This window comes from Pseudophryne corroboree, chromosome 1 (assembly GCF_028390025.1).
Source record: "Pseudophryne corroboree isolate aPseCor3 chromosome 1, aPseCor3.hap2, whole genome shotgun sequence".
Taxonomy (NCBI): Eukaryota; Metazoa; Chordata; class Amphibia; order Anura; family Myobatrachidae; genus Pseudophryne; species Pseudophryne corroboree.
In genome coordinates this window covers 703,599,775-703,622,572 of record NC_086444.1, presented here as the reverse complement: position 1 = coordinate 703,622,572, position 22,798 = coordinate 703,599,775, and the positions used below count along the sequence as shown (strand labels likewise).

Below are 22,798 nucleotides of genomic sequence, written 5' to 3'. Positions count from 1 at the left end.
GACCATGGGGAATAGATGGCTCCGCAGGAGACATGGGCACTTTAAGAAAGACTTTAGACTCTGGGTGTGCACTGTCTCCTCCCTCTATGCCCCTCCTCCAGACCTCCGTTTTAGACTGTGCCCAGAGGAGATGGGTGCACTGCAGGGAGCTCTCCTGAGTTTCCTGCTAAGAAAGCATTTTGTTAGGTTTTTTCTTATTTTCAGGGAGCTCTGCTGGCAACAGACTCCCTGCATCGAGGGACTGAGGAGAGAGGAGCAAACCTACTTAATTGATAGGCTCTGCTTCTCGGCTACTGGACACCATTAGCTCCAGAGGGAGTGGAACACAGGTTCGTCCTGGGCATTCATCCCAGGGCCGCGCCGCCGTTCTCCTCACAGAGCCGGAAGAAACGAAGAAAGAAGACTACTGAGGCGGCAGAAGCCCTCGGGTGCTTCACTGAGGTAACGCACAGCACTGCAGCTGTGCGTCATTGCTCCCATACACCTCACACACTCCGGTCACTGTAAGGGCGCAGGGGGGGGGGGTGCCCTGGGCAGCAATAGAATACCTCTCCTATGGCAAATGACTATATACATGTACAGGTGGACACTGTACATGTATATAAAAGAGCCCCTGCCATATTTTATTAAGTTTGAGCGGGACAGAAGCCCGCCGCCGAGGAGGCGGGGCTTCTCCCTCAGCACTCACCAGCGCCATTTTCTCTCCACAGCACCACTGAGAGGACGCTCCCCGGACTCTCCCCTGCTTGTCACACGGTGAAAGAGGGTTTTAAAGTAGAGGGGGGGCACATAATTGCCGATTATACATTACAGCAGCGCTACTGGGTAAACATTCTGCGTTTTTCTCCGGGGTCATATAGCGCTGGGGTGTGTGCTGGCATACTCTCTCTCTGTCTCTCCAAAGGGCCTGAAGGGGAACCTGTCTTCAGAAAAGAGTTTCCCTGTGTGTGGAGTGTGTCGGTACGTGTGTGTCGACATGTTTGACGATGAAGGCTCGCCTAAGGAGGAGGGAGAGTGCATGATTGTCAGGTCGCCGTCGGCAACGCCGACACCGGACTGGATGGATATGGGGAATGTCTTGAATGCTAATGTCAATTTATTGCATAAGAGATTAGACAAGACTGAGGCTAGGGATCAGTCAGGTAGTCAGACCATGCCTGTCCCAGTGGCACCGGGACCTTCTGGGTCTCAGAAACGCACATTATCCCAGATCACTGACACAGATACCGACACGGATTCAGATTCCAGTGTCGACTATGAGGATGCAAAATTACAGCCAAAAGTGGCTTAAGGTATTCATTACATGATCATTGCTATTAAAGAGGTTTTGCATATTACTGAGGAACCCCCTGTCCCTGACACGAGGGTACACATGTATAAAGAGAAAAAGCCTGAGATCACCTTTCCGTCCTCATTTGAGCTAAGCGAATTGTGCGAAAAGGCTTGAGAATCTCCAGACAGGAGACTACAAGTTCCCAAAAGGATTCTTATGGCGTATCCCTTCCCACAAACGGACAGGATACGATGGGAATCTTCACCTAACGTAGACAAGGCGTTGACACGCTTATCCAAGAAGGTGGCACTGCCTTCCCAGGATACTGCTACCCTCAAGGATCCTGCGGATCGTAAGCAGGAAGTTACAATGAAGTACATTTACACACATTCTGGTACTATTGTTAGGCCGGCTATGGCATCGGCCTGAGTTTGTAGTGCTGTCGCAGCAAGGACAGATTCCTTGTCTACAGAGATTGAGACCCTAGATAAGGATACCATTCTAATGACCCTAGAGCATATCAAGGATGCTGCGTTATATATGAGGGATGCTCAAAGAGACATTTGTTTACTAAGCTCCAGAATAAATGCTATGTCTATTTCTGCTAGGCGACTCTTGTGGACCCGACAGTGGACGGGGGATGCCTGCTCAAAGCGGCATATGGAGTCGTTGCCTTACAAGGGGGAGGAGTTGTTTGGAGAAGGCCTCTCGGACCTTGTCTCTACTGCAACGGCTGGTAAATCGAATTGTTTACCTTATGTTCCCCCACAACATACTAAGAAGGCACCTCATTACCAAATGCAGTCCTTTCGTTCAAGTAAAAGCAAAAATGTACGGGGATCGTCCTTTCTTGCCAGAGGTAAAGGCAAGGGAAAAAAGCTGCACACAGCTAGTACCCAGGAGCAGAAGCCCCCCCCCCACGTCTGCAAAATCCACCGCACGACGCTGGGGCTTCCCTGGGGGGGCCCGATCAAGTGGGGGCACGTCTTTGATTTTTCAGCCACGTCTGGGTTCACTCACAGGTGGATCCCTGGGCAATAGAGAGTGTTTCTCAGGGAGACAGGCTGGAATTCGTAGAGATGCTTCCTCGCCGGTTTTTCAAATCGGCTCTGCCAGATTCTCCGTCAGAAAGGGAGTTAGTGTTAACTGCAATTCAAAAATTGTACCTGCAACAGGTGATAGTCAAGGTTCCTCTTCTCCAGCAAGGAAAGGGGTATTACTCAACCCTTTTTGTGGTTCCGAAACCGGACGGTTCGGTCAGACCCATTTTGAATCTGAAATCCCTGAACCTGTACTTGAAAAAGTTCAAGTTCAACATGGGATCGCTCAGAGCGGTCATCGCCAGCCTGGAGGGGGGGGGGGGGTTGGATGGTTTCCCTGGACATAAAGGATGCTTACCTTCATGTTCCGAATTTTCTTCCTCACCAGGCGTTCCTGAGATTTGCGGTACAGGACTGTCATTACCAATTTCAGACGTTGCCGTTTGGGCTTTCCACGGCCCCGAGAATTTTCACCAAGGTAATGGCGGAAATGATGGTGCTCCTGCGCAAGCAGGGTGTCACAATTTTCCCATACTTGGAAGATCTCCTCATAAAGGCGAGATCTCGAGAGAAGTTACTGGACAGCGTGTCACTGTCAGTGAGGACGTTGCAACAGCACGGCTGGATTCTCAATATTCCGAAGTCCCAGCTGGTTCCTACAACGCGTCTGATCATTTTGGGCCTGATTCTGGACACAGAACAGAAAAAGGTTTTTCTTCCGATGGAAAAGGCTCAGGAGCTCATAGCTCTGGTCAGGAACCTATTAAAGCCAAAAAAAGGTTTCAGTGCTTCACTGCACCCGTGTCCTGGGGAAGATGGTGGCGTCGTACGAGGCCATTCCCTTCGGCAGGTTCCATGCGAGTACTTTTCAATGGGACCTACTGGATAAATGGTCCGGGTCTCCTTTACAAATGCATCAAAGGAACACCCTGTCTCCCAGAGCCAGGATATCTCTCCTGTGGTGGCTGCACAGTGCTCACCTCCTGGAAGGCCGCAGGTTCGGCATTCAGGACTGGATCCTGGTGACCACGGACGCGAGCCTCCGAGGTTGGGGAGCAGTCACACAGGGAAGAAATTTACAAGGACGTTGGTCAAGTCAAGAGACTTGTCTTCACATCAACATCCTGGAACTAAGGGCCATATAAAACGCCATACGTCAAGCGGAGATCTTACTTCGCAATCGACCGGTTCTGATCCAGTCAGACAACATCACCGCAGTAGCTCATGTAAACCGCCAAGGCGGCACAAGGAGCAGAGTGGCAATGGCGGAAGCCACCAGAATTCTTCGCTGGGCGGAGAATCATGTAAGTGCTCTGTCAGCAGTGTTCATTCCGGGAGTGGACAACTGGGAAGCAGACTTCCTCAGCAGACATGATCTGCATCTGGGAGAGTGGGGACTTCATCAGGAAGTCTTCGCGCACATTGCAAGTCGGTGTGGACTACCCCAAATAGACATGATGGCATCCCGTCTCAACAAAAAGCTACAAAGGTATTGCGCCAGGTCAAGAGACCCCCAGGCGGTAGCTGTGGACGCCCTAGTGACACCGTGGGTGTTCCAGTCGGTATATGTGTTTCCTCCTCTTCCTCTCATACCCAAGGTGTTGAGGATAATAAGAAGAAGAGGAGTGAGAACAATTCTCATTGTTCCAGATTGGCCACGAAGGACCTGGTATCCGGATCTGCAAGAAATGCTCACAGAAGATCCGTGGCCTCTTCCTCTAAGGCAGGACCTGTTACAACAAGGTCCCTGTCTGTTCCAAGACTTACCGCGGCTGCGTTTGACGGCATGGCGGTTGAACGCCGGATTCTAGCGGAAAAAGGTATTCCGGATGAGGTCATTCCTACGCTAATAAAGGCTAGGAAGGACGTGACGTCTAAACATTATCACCGAATATGGCGAAAATATGTTTCTTGGTGTGAGGCCAGGAATGCTCCTACGGAAGAATTCCATCTAGGCCGTTTTCTTCACTTCCTACAAACTGGAGTGAATTTGGGCCTAAAATTAGGCTCCATTAAAGTTCAGATTTCGGCCTTATCCATTTTCTTTCAAAATAAATTGGCCTCTTTACCTGAAGTACAGACTTTTGTGAAGAGAGTACTGCATATTCAGCCTCCTTTTGTACCTCCGGTGGCGCCTTGGGACCTTAACGTGGTGTTAAGTTTCCTTAAGTCACATTGGTTTGAACCACTTAAAACAGTGGAGTTGAAATATCTCACTTGGAAGGTGGTCATGTTGTTAGCCTTGGCTTCGGCTAGGCGAGTTTCGGAATTGGCGGCTTTATCACATAAAAGCCCCTATCTGGTTTTCCATATGGATAGAGCAGAGTTGCGGACCCATCCTCAATTCCTACCTAAGGTGGTCTCATCCTTTCATATGAACCAACCTATTGTCGTGCCTGTGGCTACACGTGACTTGGAGGATTCCGAGTCCCTTGATGTGGTCAGGGCTTTGAAAATTTACGTGGCCAGAACGTCCAGGATCAGGAAAACAGAAGCACTGTTTGTCCTGTATGCAGCCAACAAGGTTGGCGGCCCTGCTTCAAAGCAGACTATTGCTCGCTGGATCTGTGACACAATACAGTAGGCGCATTCTACGGCAGGATTGCCGTTACCGAAATTGGTTAAGGCCCATTCCACTAGGAAGGTGGGCTCGTCTTGGGCGACTGCCCGAGGGGTCTCTGCACTACAGCTGTGCCGAGCTGCTACTTGGTCGGGGTCAAACGCTTTTGCAAAGTTCTGTAAGTTTGATACCCTGGCTGAGGAGGACCTCCTGTTTGCTCAATCGGTGCTGCAGAGTCATCCGCACTCTCCCGCCCGTTTGGGAGCTTTGGTATGATCCCCATGGTCCTTACGGAGTCCCAGCATCCTCTAGGACGTTAGAGAAAATAAGATTTTACACTTACCGGTAAATCTATTTCTCGTAGTCCGTGGAGGATGCTGGGCGCCCGTCCCAAGTGCGGACTTCTTCTGCAAGACTTGTATATAGTTATTGCTTACATAAGGGTTATATTATAGTTCATCGGTTTGGACCGAGACTATGTTGTTTGTTCATACTGTTAACTGGATAGTATATCACAAGTTATACAGTGTGATTGGTGTGGCTGGTATGAATCTTGCCCTTGGATTAACAAAAATCCTTTCCTCGTACTGTCCATCTCCTCTGGGCACAGTTTCTCTAACTGAGGTCTGGAGGAGGGGCATAGAGGGAGGAGCCAGTGCACACCCAGAGTCTAAAGTCTTTCTTAAAGTGCCCATGTCTCCTGCGGAGCCCGTCTATTCCCCATGGTCCTTACGGAGTCCCAGCATCCTCTACGGACTACGAGAAATAGATTTACCGGTAAGTGTACAATCTTATTTTAATGCCCCACCAAAAATAAGTGCTTATCTTGCTTAGTAATTCTTTACTGCTTAACATATTTTTTTTTTATTTTTTTTTGGTATACTGTAAATTAGCCTACTCTTTTATACTATCTCCTCCCATATCTTATTTACTGTGTCTTTTCATCTCAATATTGCCTCACACCCAAGAAAGTTTCGTCAGCATAAACCTCTCGCAGTGAGATCCAGAGAAAGTGGTATGCATTGCATTCTCTAAAAGGAAATTGTATAGAGGATTGTTTCAATTAAATGTAATTTATTGATTGGGAACCCTTTCCATCATTGTGCTTGGCAGATAATCTGTCTGAACTGTACATCATCGTTTATTTGCATGCGTATTTCAGAGAACTCCTTATTTCTCCTTAGTGGTCAGTTTGCAATTGTGCGGAAGTGCCGAGAGCGCAGAACTGGACTAGAATATGCAGCCAAGTTCATTAAGAAGCGCCGTTTGTCATCCAGTCGCCGAGGAGTGAGCCGAGAGGAAATTGAAAGGGAGGTGGACATCTTAAGAGAGATTCAACACCCAAACATCATCACCCTTCATGATGTGTTTGAGAATCGCACAGATGTGGTGCTGATTCTAGAATTAGTATCTGGAGGAGAGCTGTTTGACTTCCTGGCACAAAAGGAGAGCCTAAGTGAGGAGGAGGCCACAATGTTCTTAAAGCAGATTCTTGATGGGGTTCACTATTTGCACCACAGAAGCATTGCACACTTCGATCTCAAGGTATTATTTATGGAGCTTTATATTGTGTCATCCACTGTGAGTGTAATATATTGTATGGTGTGCTTTATCAGCCCACACAAAGCTTGAATATTGAAAACAAAATTTACTAATTTAAAAAGCCAGTCTAATCCAAACAATAAATAATCAAAAAGCGATCCTGTAATGTACTGTAAGTATTGTTTTATCTACTTGGCAATTTAAATAACTCTTTTTAAAGTACCAAATATCTATCAGACATTGGGCGGTATCTTATTAGGGGCGATGCAATTTTTCGGCCAATCAAAACTGTGGTCGTTATTGCGGTATCTAATTGGAAGCTGTTTTGAGCGGCCAAAATTGGACCCGCAATCGCACAAAGACTCATGGGATCGGGGATAAATCCCCAATCTAATGTGTTATTGAGGCTTCGGCGGCCCCTTATCGCGGATTATGCTTCAAGTGTTTGAGGCACCGAAACATAATCTCTGATAAGTGCCGGCATCGAGAGAAAACTATGCCGGCATCTGGGCTAATAAGGATAGCCCCCATCAATCCTATTAGCAGCGGGAAAGTACCACTCCTAATAGCATACCACCCACTGTGCATGCTGCCATGCCTGGTTTTGTGTTTGTTTTAGAAGGCACTTCCCTCTTAAACAATCACTAAACCCCAAAAGGGAGGGAGTGCCTTTTGGTAACTGTAGCAGTACCATGTATCAGTTCTTCCAGTATCAAATAAATGAGAAAACTTTATCGATTGCAGTTCCTTGGAAATATCACAATCTTTTCTAGTTTTTCCCCTGCGCGAATTGTCACAGTTTAATGAAGATTTTTTTAATATAAATAAGAAACTGTAAATAAATAAATCCCTTAAGTTTTTGTAATCATGCTTGGTTGTGATATCTTGTAATCTTCAGACTCAAGTTCTGTTTGTGAACATTTGTGACTCTCCGACTTGTAGCTGTAAACATTTTAATGTACTACTGTTTTGTCCTGGCAAATGCATAATTTGATTTTACAAAAGGACTAAGTTTAGACCGTAGCAATACAGACATCTGTTTCGCTAATTGCTCTACTGGCCCATAAAATGGCTTGGACAAACATAAAGGGCCCTGTGGCAGGAGACCCCGATCCATGCTGCTAAAATGGACTCCACGGCACTGAAGGGGTTAACCCTCGTGCTTCTGCGCAATTTTTGTATGGACAAAACAGCACTAAGGCGCAAGTTGTAAATGTAATAGCCATTATCAAGGAGTATGACTGCAGCCAGGAGCACTGAGTCCCAGGCGACAGCAGAATGCTGGTCTATGTGTGATGCTGGGACTTGTGCTAACAGTAATGCACACAGGCGTAAACTAATGGTGTGTACACACGGTGAGCTATTTTCTTACGATTTTGACTATATAGTCAAAATCATAAGAAAAGTTAGTGCAGATCGCAAGGTGAAAGTCGCCTTGCGATCCCGATTCGATGTCGATCCACGGTCGGCATTCCAAGCCTAGATAGACTGTGCAGGCAAGTCAATTTTGACTATCTCTATAGAAGAGATAGTCAAAATCACACATAGTCAGTATCGCAAGCACACTCATTATGTGCTTGCGATGCCGACCTAGCCCCTGTCGCATAGTGAGAATCGGTCATAGCCCGAATCTCACCGTGTGTATGGGCCTAAAGCTGTACTGAAAATAAATAAATAAATTAACCTTGATGTATAAAGCAGAGTATATTTTTAATAGTCTGTAACATGTTTAAGTTTAGTTATGTTTACAATACGCCTAACAGTATTTAATGTAAAAATGCACTTTTGTGACTGTACTGGATAAAGAATCACGATCTTCTGTGATCAGTGTGGTCAGTATACTCACTCCAGGTGATGTCCTGGATTTTGAAGTTTCCCATGGAAGGTGTTAATGAAGGAGTCTTCTGTGTGTAAAGTATACAGTAGGGTTAGAGGAAAACTATTTGTTCACTTTCAAAGAATCCTGTACAAATGAGGAGGCCAAATGCAAACACTAGTGCTGCGTAAATACATAGATACTATGTGATAAATATAGTAAAGGAGGAATGCAGCCCTAAAAATGATATACCTTCTGTGACATCAAGAAGTGAACTGTTGTGAACATCTGTATGCTGTAACCCCCTAAGCAAAACTTGTAAAGAGAAAGAGTCGTCTTTTTTTTGTGGGTTTTTTTTAAAGATTATTTGAGCAATAAACATCTTGCCTTCAAGATGACTGCTTTATCTTGCGACCAACAGGAATGTGACAAACACAATCCTGTTCTCTGGCTGTTCTGGGTTGAGTCCACTATCTGCCAGCTCGGCCCTTTGCCAGCTACCGTGCAGGGCCTGGTCCATGGTGAGTGACCAGTGGAAATCAGCTGACGCCAATTAGAAGGTGTGTCAGCAGTGTATCTATGCATAAACAGCAGCAAGCGGTATCAGGTGCCGACGGTAGGAGCGTGAGTGTAAATCCGTGGTTCCAGGTGCTGGTGGGAGGAGCTTGGCGATGGGCGCAAAATACCCACAAACTGCGCAGTGGGTGGAGTCAATAACAGGCCGTTACTGGCGGTAAGAGGTAATCCCCTGTTGGCCAGGTCCTGTGGGATCAAACAAGTCTGATTGCTTGGTGCAGGCAAGGTGCATCCGCTCACAGGCCACTTAATCTAATATTTTGTTGCTCAACCTTTAGAGACAATGGGGGGTTGTTCAGAGATGAACGCAGATCTGGCTGGATGTGCACGGCCAGCATGTGTGAGGTCGCCCTCTGATGCGTCTGCAATTTGGCTGCAGAGGCATCATATCTAAGGTAATTCGCTCAGCGCCCATCTTTTTTTTCCAGAGCGGCTGTGTGTGTGACATCACACAGCTGCCCCGAAAATGCTCCCGATATGCCCCCGTTTGGTACGCCACGCCGCGATGTCGCCCCTTTGCTGGCTGCCACTGTCAATTCTTTCTGTATGCAGGGGCAATGTGTAAGGTTGCGCACTGCGGTCAGTGCGCGTGCACAGACCAGATTGACGTGGCAGTTGCGTTGTGAATGCCAAATTGCTTTCTCACAAATATTTAAAATGCCCACTCTAATATATACCACTCTAATATATATTGCAGACGCCAGGCGCATCTTATTACCATATACGATAAAAGTGCGCTGTACATCGCAAAACACTGCATCCCATAAGAAAAAACAATACACCCACACATTATCTGAATTCCAAAGCTCATTGATGTATATATTTGTTATTAAAAGGATATGGATTCAATATATTACAAAGTACAGTATACCTATAGTTACATGGTTACAACTCACACAGTAAGCAGTTAAAACATACAGTTACAGGCCAGCAAACAATACCATTATCCTTAAGTTATATAAATTCGTCTTTCCATATCACTCTCTCTCTCTCTGTAAATAAATGCAGGAACTGGTCTGCCAGCAACTCCTTCATCCTCTGGTACCAAAAAGCAATTGACCTCCTGTGTGGTCAGCAATGTGTTATCTAGTTTCTGGGGGAGGGGACGCATTCATTCATGATGAGTCACTAGTCTCTTTGTATATCCTGAACAGGTTCAGCCTTGGGGACGTCCAAAGGGGCTGCCCTGAGCTTCCTGTCCACTACCTGTTTGGAATATCTATTTTTCTAATAAAAGTGATTTTAGCTTACATACATTTAATCATAATTATTTGTTGCAATGTCCTACAACTTTATAACAAGTATCAAATGAATCTACACATTAATCTGGTTGCTTTAATAGTAAATATGACCGGTCTATCTTGTTTCGTTCAAATAATACACATACATGATACCACTTCATTACATAATTCCAAATCACCATGATGTCTGGCGCTTGACACTATCATAATTATGTACTGCATGAAATAAGTGTCGAATCCATCTCTGTGGCATGTCCGTATAAATGCGTGTGTTACCATATATTGCTGTGCTCGCTGCGCGTATTTGCAAGTATAGCGACTTATATGTGTGTAGTTTGTATGTTCTTTTTATGTAATATTTTTTACTTAGACAGTCCACCCTTTGGCAGCAAACAATAACTGCCATCAATTATTAACATAAGAAAAAATATTTCATACAATAATCGGTGACCAAGACACAAGTATGTATGCATTTCGCAAATCAGACACTTGACTATATTTGGGGAAGACAGGGAGGAGGACGAGACATCCTCTATATGCACTCGGCGGTCACGGGACCACTGGTTGGGTGTGGGACAACATTCAACCTCTAGAGTATGCTGGGACAGTGCTTTGGCCTATAATGTCTGATTTGCGACGAACATTTCATACATACATGTACCTACGTCTTTGTACACTGATGTTTGGATTCGATTGAGGTTCTGCTGGGTAGATGAAGAAGACGCAAACAAATCGTGACAGTGACATATAAAATTTTCATGATCTACATATTCCTATAATTTTCTGAACATTGTTTCCATTTTATGCTAGGTCTGTTTAATCATTGAACAAGGGTTATAAGTAGTGTCCTTCCTAAATAACATAAACCTTCGGAATTCGGGGAGAGCCACTCATAAATCTTTCTTCCACATATATTAATGAGCTCTTTATCTTCAATGTGTGAATAGCCATTGTCTGATTGTTCCTGATTACCTCTGAACTCCATAACTACTAGAACTTTGATTTTTTTCTCTGACTTTAACAAACTGATCGGCTAATCCTGGGATCCTATAAGGAAATCACTCCTTCCTCCAGAACCAGTTCCAGTCCCACACTCGACTCCTCATAAAAAAAAAAAAAAAAAAAACCTCGCAAAAATAAAATATACTGAAAGAACATGTTTGTCAGCGGGAAAGAGAGAAAAGAGATATAGAACAAAACAACTCTTGTTCATAACAAATCAATTGCAATGACTGGTCTTTCTGCAGTCCTTTAGTATGCTCAGGTAGTGTTCAACAGTGCCGCCTCTCAGTCTTCACGGAACAGAGTCTCTAGTGATACGAGGTTCTCTTTGCCTTGCTCTTTGAACACACAGTTCACTTGGAACACACAGTTCACTTTGCTCTCCACCTTGCTCTTTGAACACACAGTTAACTTCGAACACACAGTTACCAAACTACACAAAACTCGATGAATGTGAGCAATAAACTACTTTGTCATGAGTTCTCTCCGGGTCAGCGACCTTCTTGCAGTTGGACGAGTGGACCCAAGTCTCTCTTTCGGCGACCTTTAGTGCTGTCAACAAAACTTGGTATGGTCCTTCCCACCTGTCTATTAGGAAACCTGAGCGTAAGAACAATCACACAGTCTCTTGGTTCACAATCAAGACAGTTAGCATTTGGCATACCAGCAATCAACAGTTTAAAGTTCTTTTGTCAAGTTCTCAAATGCTGGCTCATCTCAATAAGGTACTGTACTGTCACTTCATTAGTGTATTTCTGATCATTGTGCGGTTCAATCATGACATGAGGTTGTCTTCCAGAAACAACCCAAAAAAAGACACAAATACAAAAACAAAAACAAATTTCGAAGAGGGTGATTCGTTGAGGGAAGATCTGGGAGTGGTTCCGAAGCTACATAATACTAGTGGCAGTATCTATGATCACAATAGTACAATTTCAAGCTTTGCTCCTACTTCTAGGGGTACCATTATCTACACACAAATTTCTGCGCAATTTTTCTTTGCGGTAAACACAGCAGCATCCGTGGCGGCAGGAAATGCCTCTACCCAGTTTGAGAAAACATCAGTGCACACCAATACATAACAATAATTCCTTAAGGGTGTTAACTGTACGAAGTCGATTTGTATTTCCTGAAAAGATCCGTCTGCAGGAGGGATATGGGATGGCTCTGTTGGTATTGCTTTACCAATATTCTTCCTCAAGCTAGCAAGACAGGTCATTGCTCTCTTACCTGCATGAGAATAGAATCCTGGCGCACACCAGTAGGCTCTCATCAGCCTGCACCTACCCTCTTTGCCTAGATGAGTCAGACCGTGTGCCACCTCAGCTAGACTTGGAAGGTATGCTCTGGGGGCTACTGGCTTACCGTGTACACCTGTCCACAGTCCTGAGGACTCCTGGCCATACCCCTTTGTCCTCCAGACTGCTTTTTCCTGTAGGGAACACAAATTTTTTGTATCTTAATTTAACTGTTGTGTGTTTGCAATGTAGAGTACCATGAGCATAACTCAAAAAAAAAAAAAAAAAAATCTCTAGAGGAGAGAAAGAAGAAGAAAATATCAGGTTTGCCATTCACCAACAGGCATATCAGTGTCTATACAAAATGTCAGGTTTGCCATTCACCAACAGGCATATCCGTGTCTATACAAAATTTTCCTTCACCAGTATTCCCATTCTCCACCCTTTGTGCATGACAAGGCACACTGCAGTAATACTGGTGTCATCGTGCTGTTGAGATATACTGGGTTCGGGCAGAACTCTGAAGGACCTAGGCATGTGGAGTTTGAACTGTACTTGGGTCCATGTATTGTACCACCCTGTGTGAACGCAAAAGATTAAGAGGAAACTGTAGAGAAACAGAATAGAGATTGGTGACAGATGAGTTTGTAGAAGTGAAGAAGATTTTATAAAAATTTGACAACTGGATTGGGCACTACGGGGAAGTAATTCTCTACTTGGTCTACTCCCCTTAAAAAAAAATTCTGCGTTTTATCATATCGCTATTGGGACTATCCCAGCCATCAATCCAGTGTCCTGTCCATCCTAAGTTCATAGGGAACCCGGTATCTGTGAGATAATTTCCTCTACCTGTGATGGATTTGCATCTAGAACAGTAGAATGTGACATTAGTCTTCGTGGGAGCACAGTATATGTATATCATATCTAACAAAATTAAGTTAATCAGGGGCCATTTCTGCTAGAAAAAAAGAAGCAAAAGTTTAGAGGCCCCATCTTAACCCCAGCAAGTTTTGTCAAAGGGTAATGTTGAATTTATTTTGTTCTTCCCATTAGCCGAATCTGTGTTTTCTATATGGCTTATGATTCCTTACTATATGACCCTTGGTCCCGTCTATGTGTTTAATAATGTGGCTTGTGTTTTCTGTCTATGGGATCTATATTGACTATGTGTCCTACTACACCTACAATCTCTGGCAAAATGCCCTTCCTTACTACAAGTGTAACATATTATTGACCATTAGGGATCTGGGGTTTGGACTGATGGGTCTTTCCTGTATGTGCCAGTATACTTACCGTCCTCAACCTCTCCACCTGTTGTTCTCTGCGCCTAGCACTATTCTTGTGATGTTCAATAGCACACTATCTAAGATTAGCTACTGTGACCTTTCCAATTTTGCAAAGAAGTCTACACCCTGACACTCAATGCCTTATTGAGCCCGTCCATTTGCACAGAGACAGCCACCTCCCATTTGCCGAATTAGTGTTTACCAGTGGTCTTATCCAGATGGAGAGTTTTCTATTACTGCAAGAGACAAAAACAAAAAAAAAGTTTAACAAGCTTCTAGGTCATGCAAAGTATTTCATTCAATCCTTCTCATCCCGTATTAAGGGTCTGTACATGGTCCAACAAACATTTCCGAGCTCATCTTTACTAGGGGCATTACTAGGAATGAATACTTCTTATATGGTAACTGAAAGAAATACCCTGGGGTTACCTTGTCTCTGTCCGCTTTCCTACTGGCAAATACTAATGTGCGGACAGGTTTTTCTCCTTTTCTGACGTTACTTATTTTTACTATATATGTACACGAAAGATACCATACTTACCTGTCCCACTGGTCTCAGCAACTTCCCCCACAGGCTACTGCTCTTCTTTTACTGGTTGGATACTCCTCTGGGTACACGAGAAATGGCTGAAAACAATCAGGTCACCTTCTCCTCCTAAATAAAACTTCAACATTCATTAGTACATATATAGGTTACAGTCATATTTTTCATATTTTTATTATTTTCTATAGTTTGTATGCTGGCCGTAACTGCTTCCACATCTACATATGGCGGTGTACTTGCATTCTCTTTTTTTTTCTTCCTACTTGTTTATTGTTGCTACAAGTTCAAACAGTTCTTATATTTCCATTCTTGTCTTATATGACTTTGGTTAGACATACCACCTGCAATACCTTAGAATCAAACTCACCAACCCCTCTTGCTGCCACAGGTTTAAACAATTTGTATGTCTGACCCTTTGTTTTCGGGATTTTATCAGACATATCCTTATCCTTAAGTTCTGCAATACCTCTGGTTCAAAGCTGCTTACCTTAGGGAATGGTACCCTATCTTTGTCAGTCATACATAACCATTCATTGCAAAAAGCCTCCGTGTGTGAACCATACTTTTCACACATAATAAACCCTGCTGACCCTCTCGGTCGCAATACTGACCTTTTCGGTCCCACTTCTTCAGCCTGAACCCTAGCTACTAAACGCCCACTGCTTGTGCAATTGGATCCCATCGCTGACTTTTTTCCAATAAACGCAATCCCCAATGCACACCGCAGATAGACGGTGAAAGACACCTAGCGCTTTCACTCGCTCCTTCTCCGCTGAGTAACACGACTCACTCCAATAGTGACCACCGCGTACCCAGTGAGGCCCTATCTAGTTTCTATAAACTGGAAGTTGTTAGGAGTGACTTACCTTTTCCAGTAAATATCTGCCGCTGGAGATTTTCCTGAGAGACCAGCGAAAACTCCCTATACTCTTATACACAAATCACGCTTGCGTATGCTCTATACAGCGCTAATGATACTGCGATTCTACGCAAAAAGCTCGTAAAAGGGGTATCAAGTTGAGCTATATATCACACCCACAAACGCGCAGTCCAATCGCACAGCGTATAGGTACTTGTTACCTATCTGCCGTACAACCACGGGTCGATGTACAAACTGCGACCCTCAGCTCGGAGCGTAACAAAAAACCTTTTTACTTCAATACTACACAATGCACAATTCCCTATTGCACTCCTCTGCAAATGTCACGATTTGCGTATTTCAATCTATATTAACGTGAGTCAGCCGCCTCACGCCACCAAGCCTCCACTTACTTGGTGTACCACGGGACCCGATTTCTGGGGTTCAAATCCACTCTCTCCTACGTTCGCTCACTCAAATACACTTTGGGTTTTTTTCTGTACAGAAAATTTCAATTCATTCAGATAGGCAGCTTTACCCCAGAGGCAATACAGTTTTTAAACTAAATTTAGAGTAACCTGCTTTTGAAATCTGATAGTTATGTGCTATTGTATTAAATGTCTACTATCCCACCTTTGAACTAAACAACACTATTGTATAATTTGTACTCGGCACCCGCATTCTTACGCACTTTGCATAAACATGCGACCGTGCGTGTCCCTTACTCTGCGTGCGCAGTCCTTTACTTTGTCCGAGACACGTGTACAAAACCCTGCGTCCGCAATAAATCACACAGCTCTATAAATGTGAACAATACTAATTACTATTGCCCACTAGACACAACTTGTTCTGTATAAACTTTTATGCATACCTGCGTTTGTGTCTTTACACTTAATTCCTTAAAATACTGTTATTTCAAATTTACCTATATAGCAAGAAATGTATCCTATTTCACACAGATCTATAATGACTCTAGCAATAATCAATAATTTAAATGATATGATTCAGATTGGATAGCTATCTTGCAGAACATACACTGATATAAATATACACATAATTATAATATTATATATATGTACCATTCACTGGTCTCCTATGAGACACCTTACCTCTTATTTGCATATCAAAGCAATTTGGTTTTCACTGCTAAGAAAAAGTAGTTACACAGGTTAATTTGCATTTCAATGGCTATCCAATAGCAAACGGAGAGTTAACTAAATCCTGGGAAAGAAGAAGAAAAAAAAGGGTTGGTTTTTTTTGTTTTGTTTTTTTTCAATTTCTTACAGCAAGCCAAGCATTTATCTCACCATTTACTCTCACTAGGCCCAACTGAAACTATTTGTAATTGACTATGGCATGGGTTAAATAAATGCATTAGTAACTCATAAATGGTGTTTGATGTGACCAAGGAAACTGATTATTCTGAGCAGACTGAAAATCAGCTATTTAGAAAATGACCTTCCTAAAATGGCCACTGCTGCTCCCCCTTCCACATGCATGAGGTTTACACAAAATGGTGGACAGGCCATGTGGTTAGTCCAAAATGGAGGACAGACCATGCGGCTTCCTTTGTCACAAAGAAATCACACATTATACAAGCACCATAAGTTATTTTAGGCCTGAGTAAAAAAAAAAAAAAACCTATATCAAGGCTATGCAGCAACTTTTAAACGTACTTTTAAACCTACTTAACAGATAAACAATCCAATCTGAATCAAACACAATATCACTTAATTGAACTTTGTTTTGCAACAATAAAAATACATTTTAGCATCTTAAATATTATGAGAAACGCATTGTCCCTTGAAATTTCATATCATTGGCTTACTGATATCACAACAATACAGGTGAATGTTATTTTCATCAGCGTCGCGATGCGTCCATCGGAGCCGGTCGATTACAGCTGCTTTTGTAATGTACAGTGCATCATTAAGACCCTGATATCCCGTAAGAGCCCTCATCTGTGAATGCCAAATTGCTTTCTCACAAATATTTAAAATGCCCACTCTAATATATATTGCAGACGCCAGGTGCATCTTATTAACATATACGATAAAAGTGCGCTGTACATCGCAAAACACTGCATCCCATAAGAAAAAAACAATACACCCACACATTATCTGAATTCCAAACCTCATCGATGTATAGATTTGTTATTAAAAGGATATGGATTCAATATATTACAAAGTACAGTATACCTATAGTTACATGGTTACAAATCACACAGTAAGCAGTTAAAACATACAGTTACAGTCACAGTTACATACAGTTACAGGCCAGCATACAATACCAATATCCTTAAGTTATATAAATTTGTCTTTCCATATCTCTCTCTCTCTCTCTCTCTCTCTCTCTCTCTCTCTCTCTCTCTCTCTCTCTCTCTCTCTCTCTCTCTCTCTCTCTCTGTGTGTAAATAAATGCAGGAACTGGTCTGCCAGCAACTCCTTCATCCTCTGGTACCAAAAAGCAATTGACCTCCTGTGTGGTCAGCAATGTGTTATCTAGTTTCTGGGGGAGGGGACTCACTCATTAATGATGAGTCACTAGTCTCTTTGTATATGCTGAACAGGTTCAGCCTTGGGGACGTCCAAAGGGGCTGGCCTGAGCTTCCTGTCCACTACCTGTTTGGAATATCTATTGTTCTAATAAAAGTGATTTTAGCTTACATACATTTAATCATAATTATTTGTTGCAATGTCCTACAACTTTATAATAAGTATCAAATGAATCTACACATTAATCTGGTTGCTTTAATAGTAAATATGACCGGTCTATCTTGTTTCGTTCAAATAATACACATACATGATACCACTTCATAACATAATTCCAAATCACCATGATGTCCAGCGCTTGACACTATCATAATTATGTACTGCATGAAATAAGTGTCGAATCCATCTCTGTGGCATGTCCGTATAAATGCGTGTGTTACCATATATTGCTGTGCTCGCTGCGCGTATTTGCAAGTATAGCGACTTATATGTGTGTAGTTTGTATGTTCTTTTTATGTAATTTTTTTACTTCGACAGCGTCCATCTCTGAATTAGGCCCACTAATTAGTTCAGGCTATTTCTGTAGCTCTCAATGAGACTTTTGCACCTGTCAATAGAGAGTTTGGTCCACTTTTCCTGAGCAGTCTGCTCCAGCTGTCTCAGATTTGATGGGTGTCTTCTCTGTGCTATATGTTTCAAATCTTTCTGTAGATCAGTGGTTGCCAAACTCTGGGCCTAATTCACAACTGATCGCAAAAGCAAATTTGTTCTCTAATGGGCAAAACCATGTGCAGTGCACGTGGGGCAGATATAACTTGTGCAGAGAGAGTTAGATTTGGGTGGGTCATTTTGTTTCTGTGCAGGGTAAATACTGGAAGCTTTATTGTTACACTGCAATTTAGATTTCTGTTAGAACACACCCCATCCAAATCTAACTCTGTTATATCTGCCCCACCTGTACTTCACATGGTTTTGCCCTTTAGAGAAAAAAAATGCTGTTGCAATCAGGTATAATTAGGCCCTCTGTCCTCAAGAACCCCCAACAGTTCACAGAATCACAAGTGAAATCCGCCTGTGGATCTTTTGAAATGTGTTCTTGAGTAATGAATACACCTGCGCACCTGCTAGGTGACCTGGAAAACATTAACTGTTGAGGGGCCTTGGGAACCGAGTTTGGCAACCACTGCTATAGATGTTTGCTAGGATTCAGATCAAGGGGGAAATTTAATTTATGCTCTGTAGATTATCACGGGTTTAATTGATACCCAGCAGATTTGGCAGTCCAGTTGAATAGTCTGAGATGTTAAATCCTGAGATTACCTCCCATTTTCACCTACAATAATTTACTGCAGGTAATTGAATGTCTCTCTCTCTCCCCTCCCGTCCTCCCCAAGTCTCTTAGAAGGCCACTTCAGAAAACTCCACTATACTTGTCCATTCTTGGGTGCTTTTAGCTGTGTGACTACGGTCATTACCCTGTTGGGGGACCCACACCCTGCGACTGAGACAGCGCTTTCTGACACTGGACAGTATGTGTTGCTCCAGGATGCCTAAATAATGTACAGATTCCATTGTGCCTTGCACAGACACACAGCCTGTGAAGACGCAGCAAAGCATAACGAAAACGTAATTTAACAAGCCTCCTCAATGTTTCACAGTAGATATGATGTTTTTCAAGCTTCATGTATTTTTCATGCGAACATAGAGCTGATGTGACTTGGCAAAAAGCTCCAGTTTAGGGAGAATGTCCTTTGGACATACGGGTCAAAAGCATTGTTTCTTGTCAGTATGCATATCGGCAAATTCTAGTCTGACTTATACAGTATGTTGTTGTTTTTTTTGTTTGTGTCAATGCAGGGTCCTCGATGGGTATTCTTCCACTGTAACTCAAAAAGCATTGTTTTGGTGCAGTCAGACACTGATGTACCTTGACCTTTTGGAGTTCAGCTTGTATCTCTGCCTTGGCTCTTTTTCTACCATTCTCTCTATTTTTGTGTTTAATATGGGCTCTATGTTCCTCTTGCGACTGCATCCAGGGAGGTTGGCTACCGTCATAGAAACATAGCATTTTGAAGGCAAATAATAACCACTTGGCCCCATCTAGTCTGCCCATGTTCATGCACACAGTTACATACTAGGGTTCATTTTTGTCAGGAGCCAATTAACCTACCATTATATTTTGGGATTATGGTAGGAAGCAGGAGCACCTGGAGGAAAGCCATGCAAGTATGCAGAGAATATACAATCTCCACACAGTTAGGGCCTTATCAAACCCATATTTTCAGTGCTTTGAGGCAATAATGCTAATCATTACACCATCCTTACTACCCCATGGACTTTAAACGTCTTTCTAATATTCACAACTGTAGTCACAGGAACATCATGCTGGTTTGAGGTGGTCTTAAGTTGGGTACACACCAAGCGTTCTGCCTTATGATATATTGTTTCGAAGCTGATCATAACGATATATTGTGCGGATCATACAGTGTGTACATGTGATCACGATTGAATGACAGACATTCATTGCATCGTCCCATCTGCTGTGCAGCACAGCAATGAACAACGCCATGTTGTTAAATGCAGCATGGAATTGTACATTGCTCCATTGTGCCGTGTGTACGGACCACGTGGTGTATCGTGTTGTTGCTGAGTGTGCTCTAGCTTTATAACCTTTACTGTTTAACATGTTGTCTATAATTTTCTTTCTGATCTCCCCAGACATCCCTCCCCTTTGCTTTCTCTGATCCATGTTCAGTGTTGGTGCACACGATGATGCCAAATATCAGAGTGTCTACTTTTCTCCATTTAAGTAGTTTGAATGATGGATTAGACTGAAGATGTGATGCTAATTCAAGAAAGCAATTTGTTTGAAATATCACTTAAATTCAGTTATTTATTATTTTTTCTATGGGGTATCAATTAATCTGTCCAGTCCATATCAGAGTATGTTCTGCATTATAAGCAATCATTTATCTCTTTTCACAATTTTTTTCTTTTATTCTATGGCATAACAAAGGCATGCAACTATACATGAGACAATAGCATTTCATTTCATCACTTTTCAGGAGGAATGAAGCATTGCTTTAGAGAGCTGTAAGTTTACCAACAAATTTGTCCACATCTGTACTTATCTGAATGTTAGTATTTGTTGTCACTAGCTGTTACAAAGTTGGAAAAATGTCTTCTCTCTCTCTCTACATCATTTCAACAGATGCCTGCTTCTTTTCATATGAATGTCTTAAATGACTCATTACGAGCTTGTTTATGTCCCCATAGGTCTGGTTATAAGGTCGTTGGGTGCTATATGATGACAGAGCTTACTTTTTAGGTGTTAGTGGAATATTCTTATCACTTGAGTAATGTTTAAATATTTCCATCATTCCTGTCTTCGCAGCCAGAGAATATCATGTTGTTGGATCAGAGCAGCCCAAGTCCACGGATCAAACTCATAGATTTTGGAATTGCTCACAAAATACAAGCTGGCAATGAGTTCAAAAATATCTTTGGAACACCAGAATTTGTTGGTAAGTCAAATTGTCATTCGAAATGGAAAAACCTCCAAAATTGTATTATTCGCACAACTTATAGCAGAAGTAACAAGTTTTCACCAGTTATTAACCAGTATCATCATCTACCCTAATTTTCTTATAGTCGCCTCAGTACCACATGTTTCATTGCTGTAAACACAGTTGATATTATACCCACTTTTCAAAAGGGGTGGTATTCATGTGACCGGCGGTCAGGAGACCGACTGTCACATGACCTCCTCCAACATCTGCCCCCTCACTATCCCTCCGGTCAGCAAGCCGACCAAAAGGGACTATTTCCACTCGTGGGTGTCCAGCGACTTCTGTGGCGAGCGCCATGACTTCTTATAAAAAGCCTATTTATACTAAAAAACTATAGTGTTTTTATTCAAAATGTTTAATGACAGTGGCTTGCCTAGGGCTAATGTTTAACTCCAACTTTTTTGTGCGTGTTTGTGTTTTTTCTCTGAAAAGTGCTTTTGTATTTTCCATTTTGTATTCAGATTTATTTAATTTTAATAAGTTGGACTAATGCTTAACATTAACTTGTTCTTATTTTTAGTTTTGTCTACCTCTGAGTGCACCTTGGGGGGGTATCCAACTAGGTGCGATATGTCGTCGGCAGATCGAAACAGACAGATATCGTGATTTTTGACTGATGGTCATTAACGCAGTATCCAATTAAGGGTCCGTTTCTAGTGCCCGAAAATGGACCCCTGATTGCACAAAAACACATGGGATCCGGAATAAGTACCCGATCCCATGTGCTATTGCGGCTTAATTATCGCGGATTATGCTTCGGTGCCTGACAGTCCCTCTTACCATTGGGCCACATAATATTTTAGTGGCTGCACACAGGAATACAAAGGCCATGTATAGTTGATCTTCCTTCACTGCTTTCTCTCTGTATTACAGAGTTCTGCTGAGCTTCTATCTTGAAAGAGACACTTTTCACAGACAGTGACCCTGCCTGCCCCCAACTGGCAAGTGCTTGCAGCTTCTCTCCTCATAATGCAGACCCTCACTTGGCATGGTACTCTGAGTAGCTTCTTGCAGGTTACTGGCCTTAAACTGGATTGCTACTCATCCCCTTGCTTAGCACTGTGGTGCAGATGTATTAACCTGAAGAAAGACATAAGGAAGTGATAAAGCAGTGATAAGTGCAAGGTGATAAATGCGCCAGCCAGTCAGCTCCTAACTGTTAATTAACATATTAGAGCTGATTGGCTGGTGCGGTTATCACCTTGCGCTTATCACTGCTTTATCACTTCCTTAAGCCTTCTCCAGGTTAATACATCTGCCCCTCTGAATCTTATACTCAGCAGGAGTTTGGTTTGGTAACACACCTTTTCGATCCTGATAGTATCACAAACTCCATTGCTTGAATAGATGGCAAACCTATATCACCTAGCCAGCAACCTGCTATATATATATTTAGCCGTATATTACACTAAATAAAGCTGAAGGGCTTGGTCTCTGATTTGTGCTCTTGAGTATGTATAACCTTTTGTGATTGCTCATGTAATTGTTGATTTTGCAGGAAAATTCTAATGTAGAAATGTTTTATGCAATGACACCAGAAAATCTGAGGGTTGGGGTCAATCAGCTTTGCACATAACCTAAATAGTCATATTTACTGGTTTTGAGGAGAGACCAATCATTGCACATTTTGCTTTATATTTGGGGGGGGTGTGCAAGACTGATTTGCTGTTCTGAACTAAACAGTATATCTGACATAACTGAAGTAATTATATATAGCAAAATGCTGTGCTGCAGATATTTAACTATTTTTTGAGGGTAGA

The 22,798-nt window shown here is 42.8% G+C and overlaps 1 protein-coding gene across 1 annotated transcript in view; it reads left to right on the top strand.

The window, feature by feature from the left end:
• DAPK3 (death associated protein kinase 3) overlaps positions 1-22,798 on the top strand; it is a 65,297-nt gene that overhangs the window by 10,793 nt on the left and 31,706 nt on the right. Inside the window, exons 2-3 of the mRNA XM_063914854.1 lie at positions 6,058-6,418; positions 20,864-20,993. Of these exons, the coding sequence (XP_063770924.1) occupies positions 6,058-6,418; positions 20,864-20,993 (491 nt within the window). The remainder of the gene's footprint in view (positions 1-6,057; positions 6,419-20,863; positions 20,994-22,798) is intronic.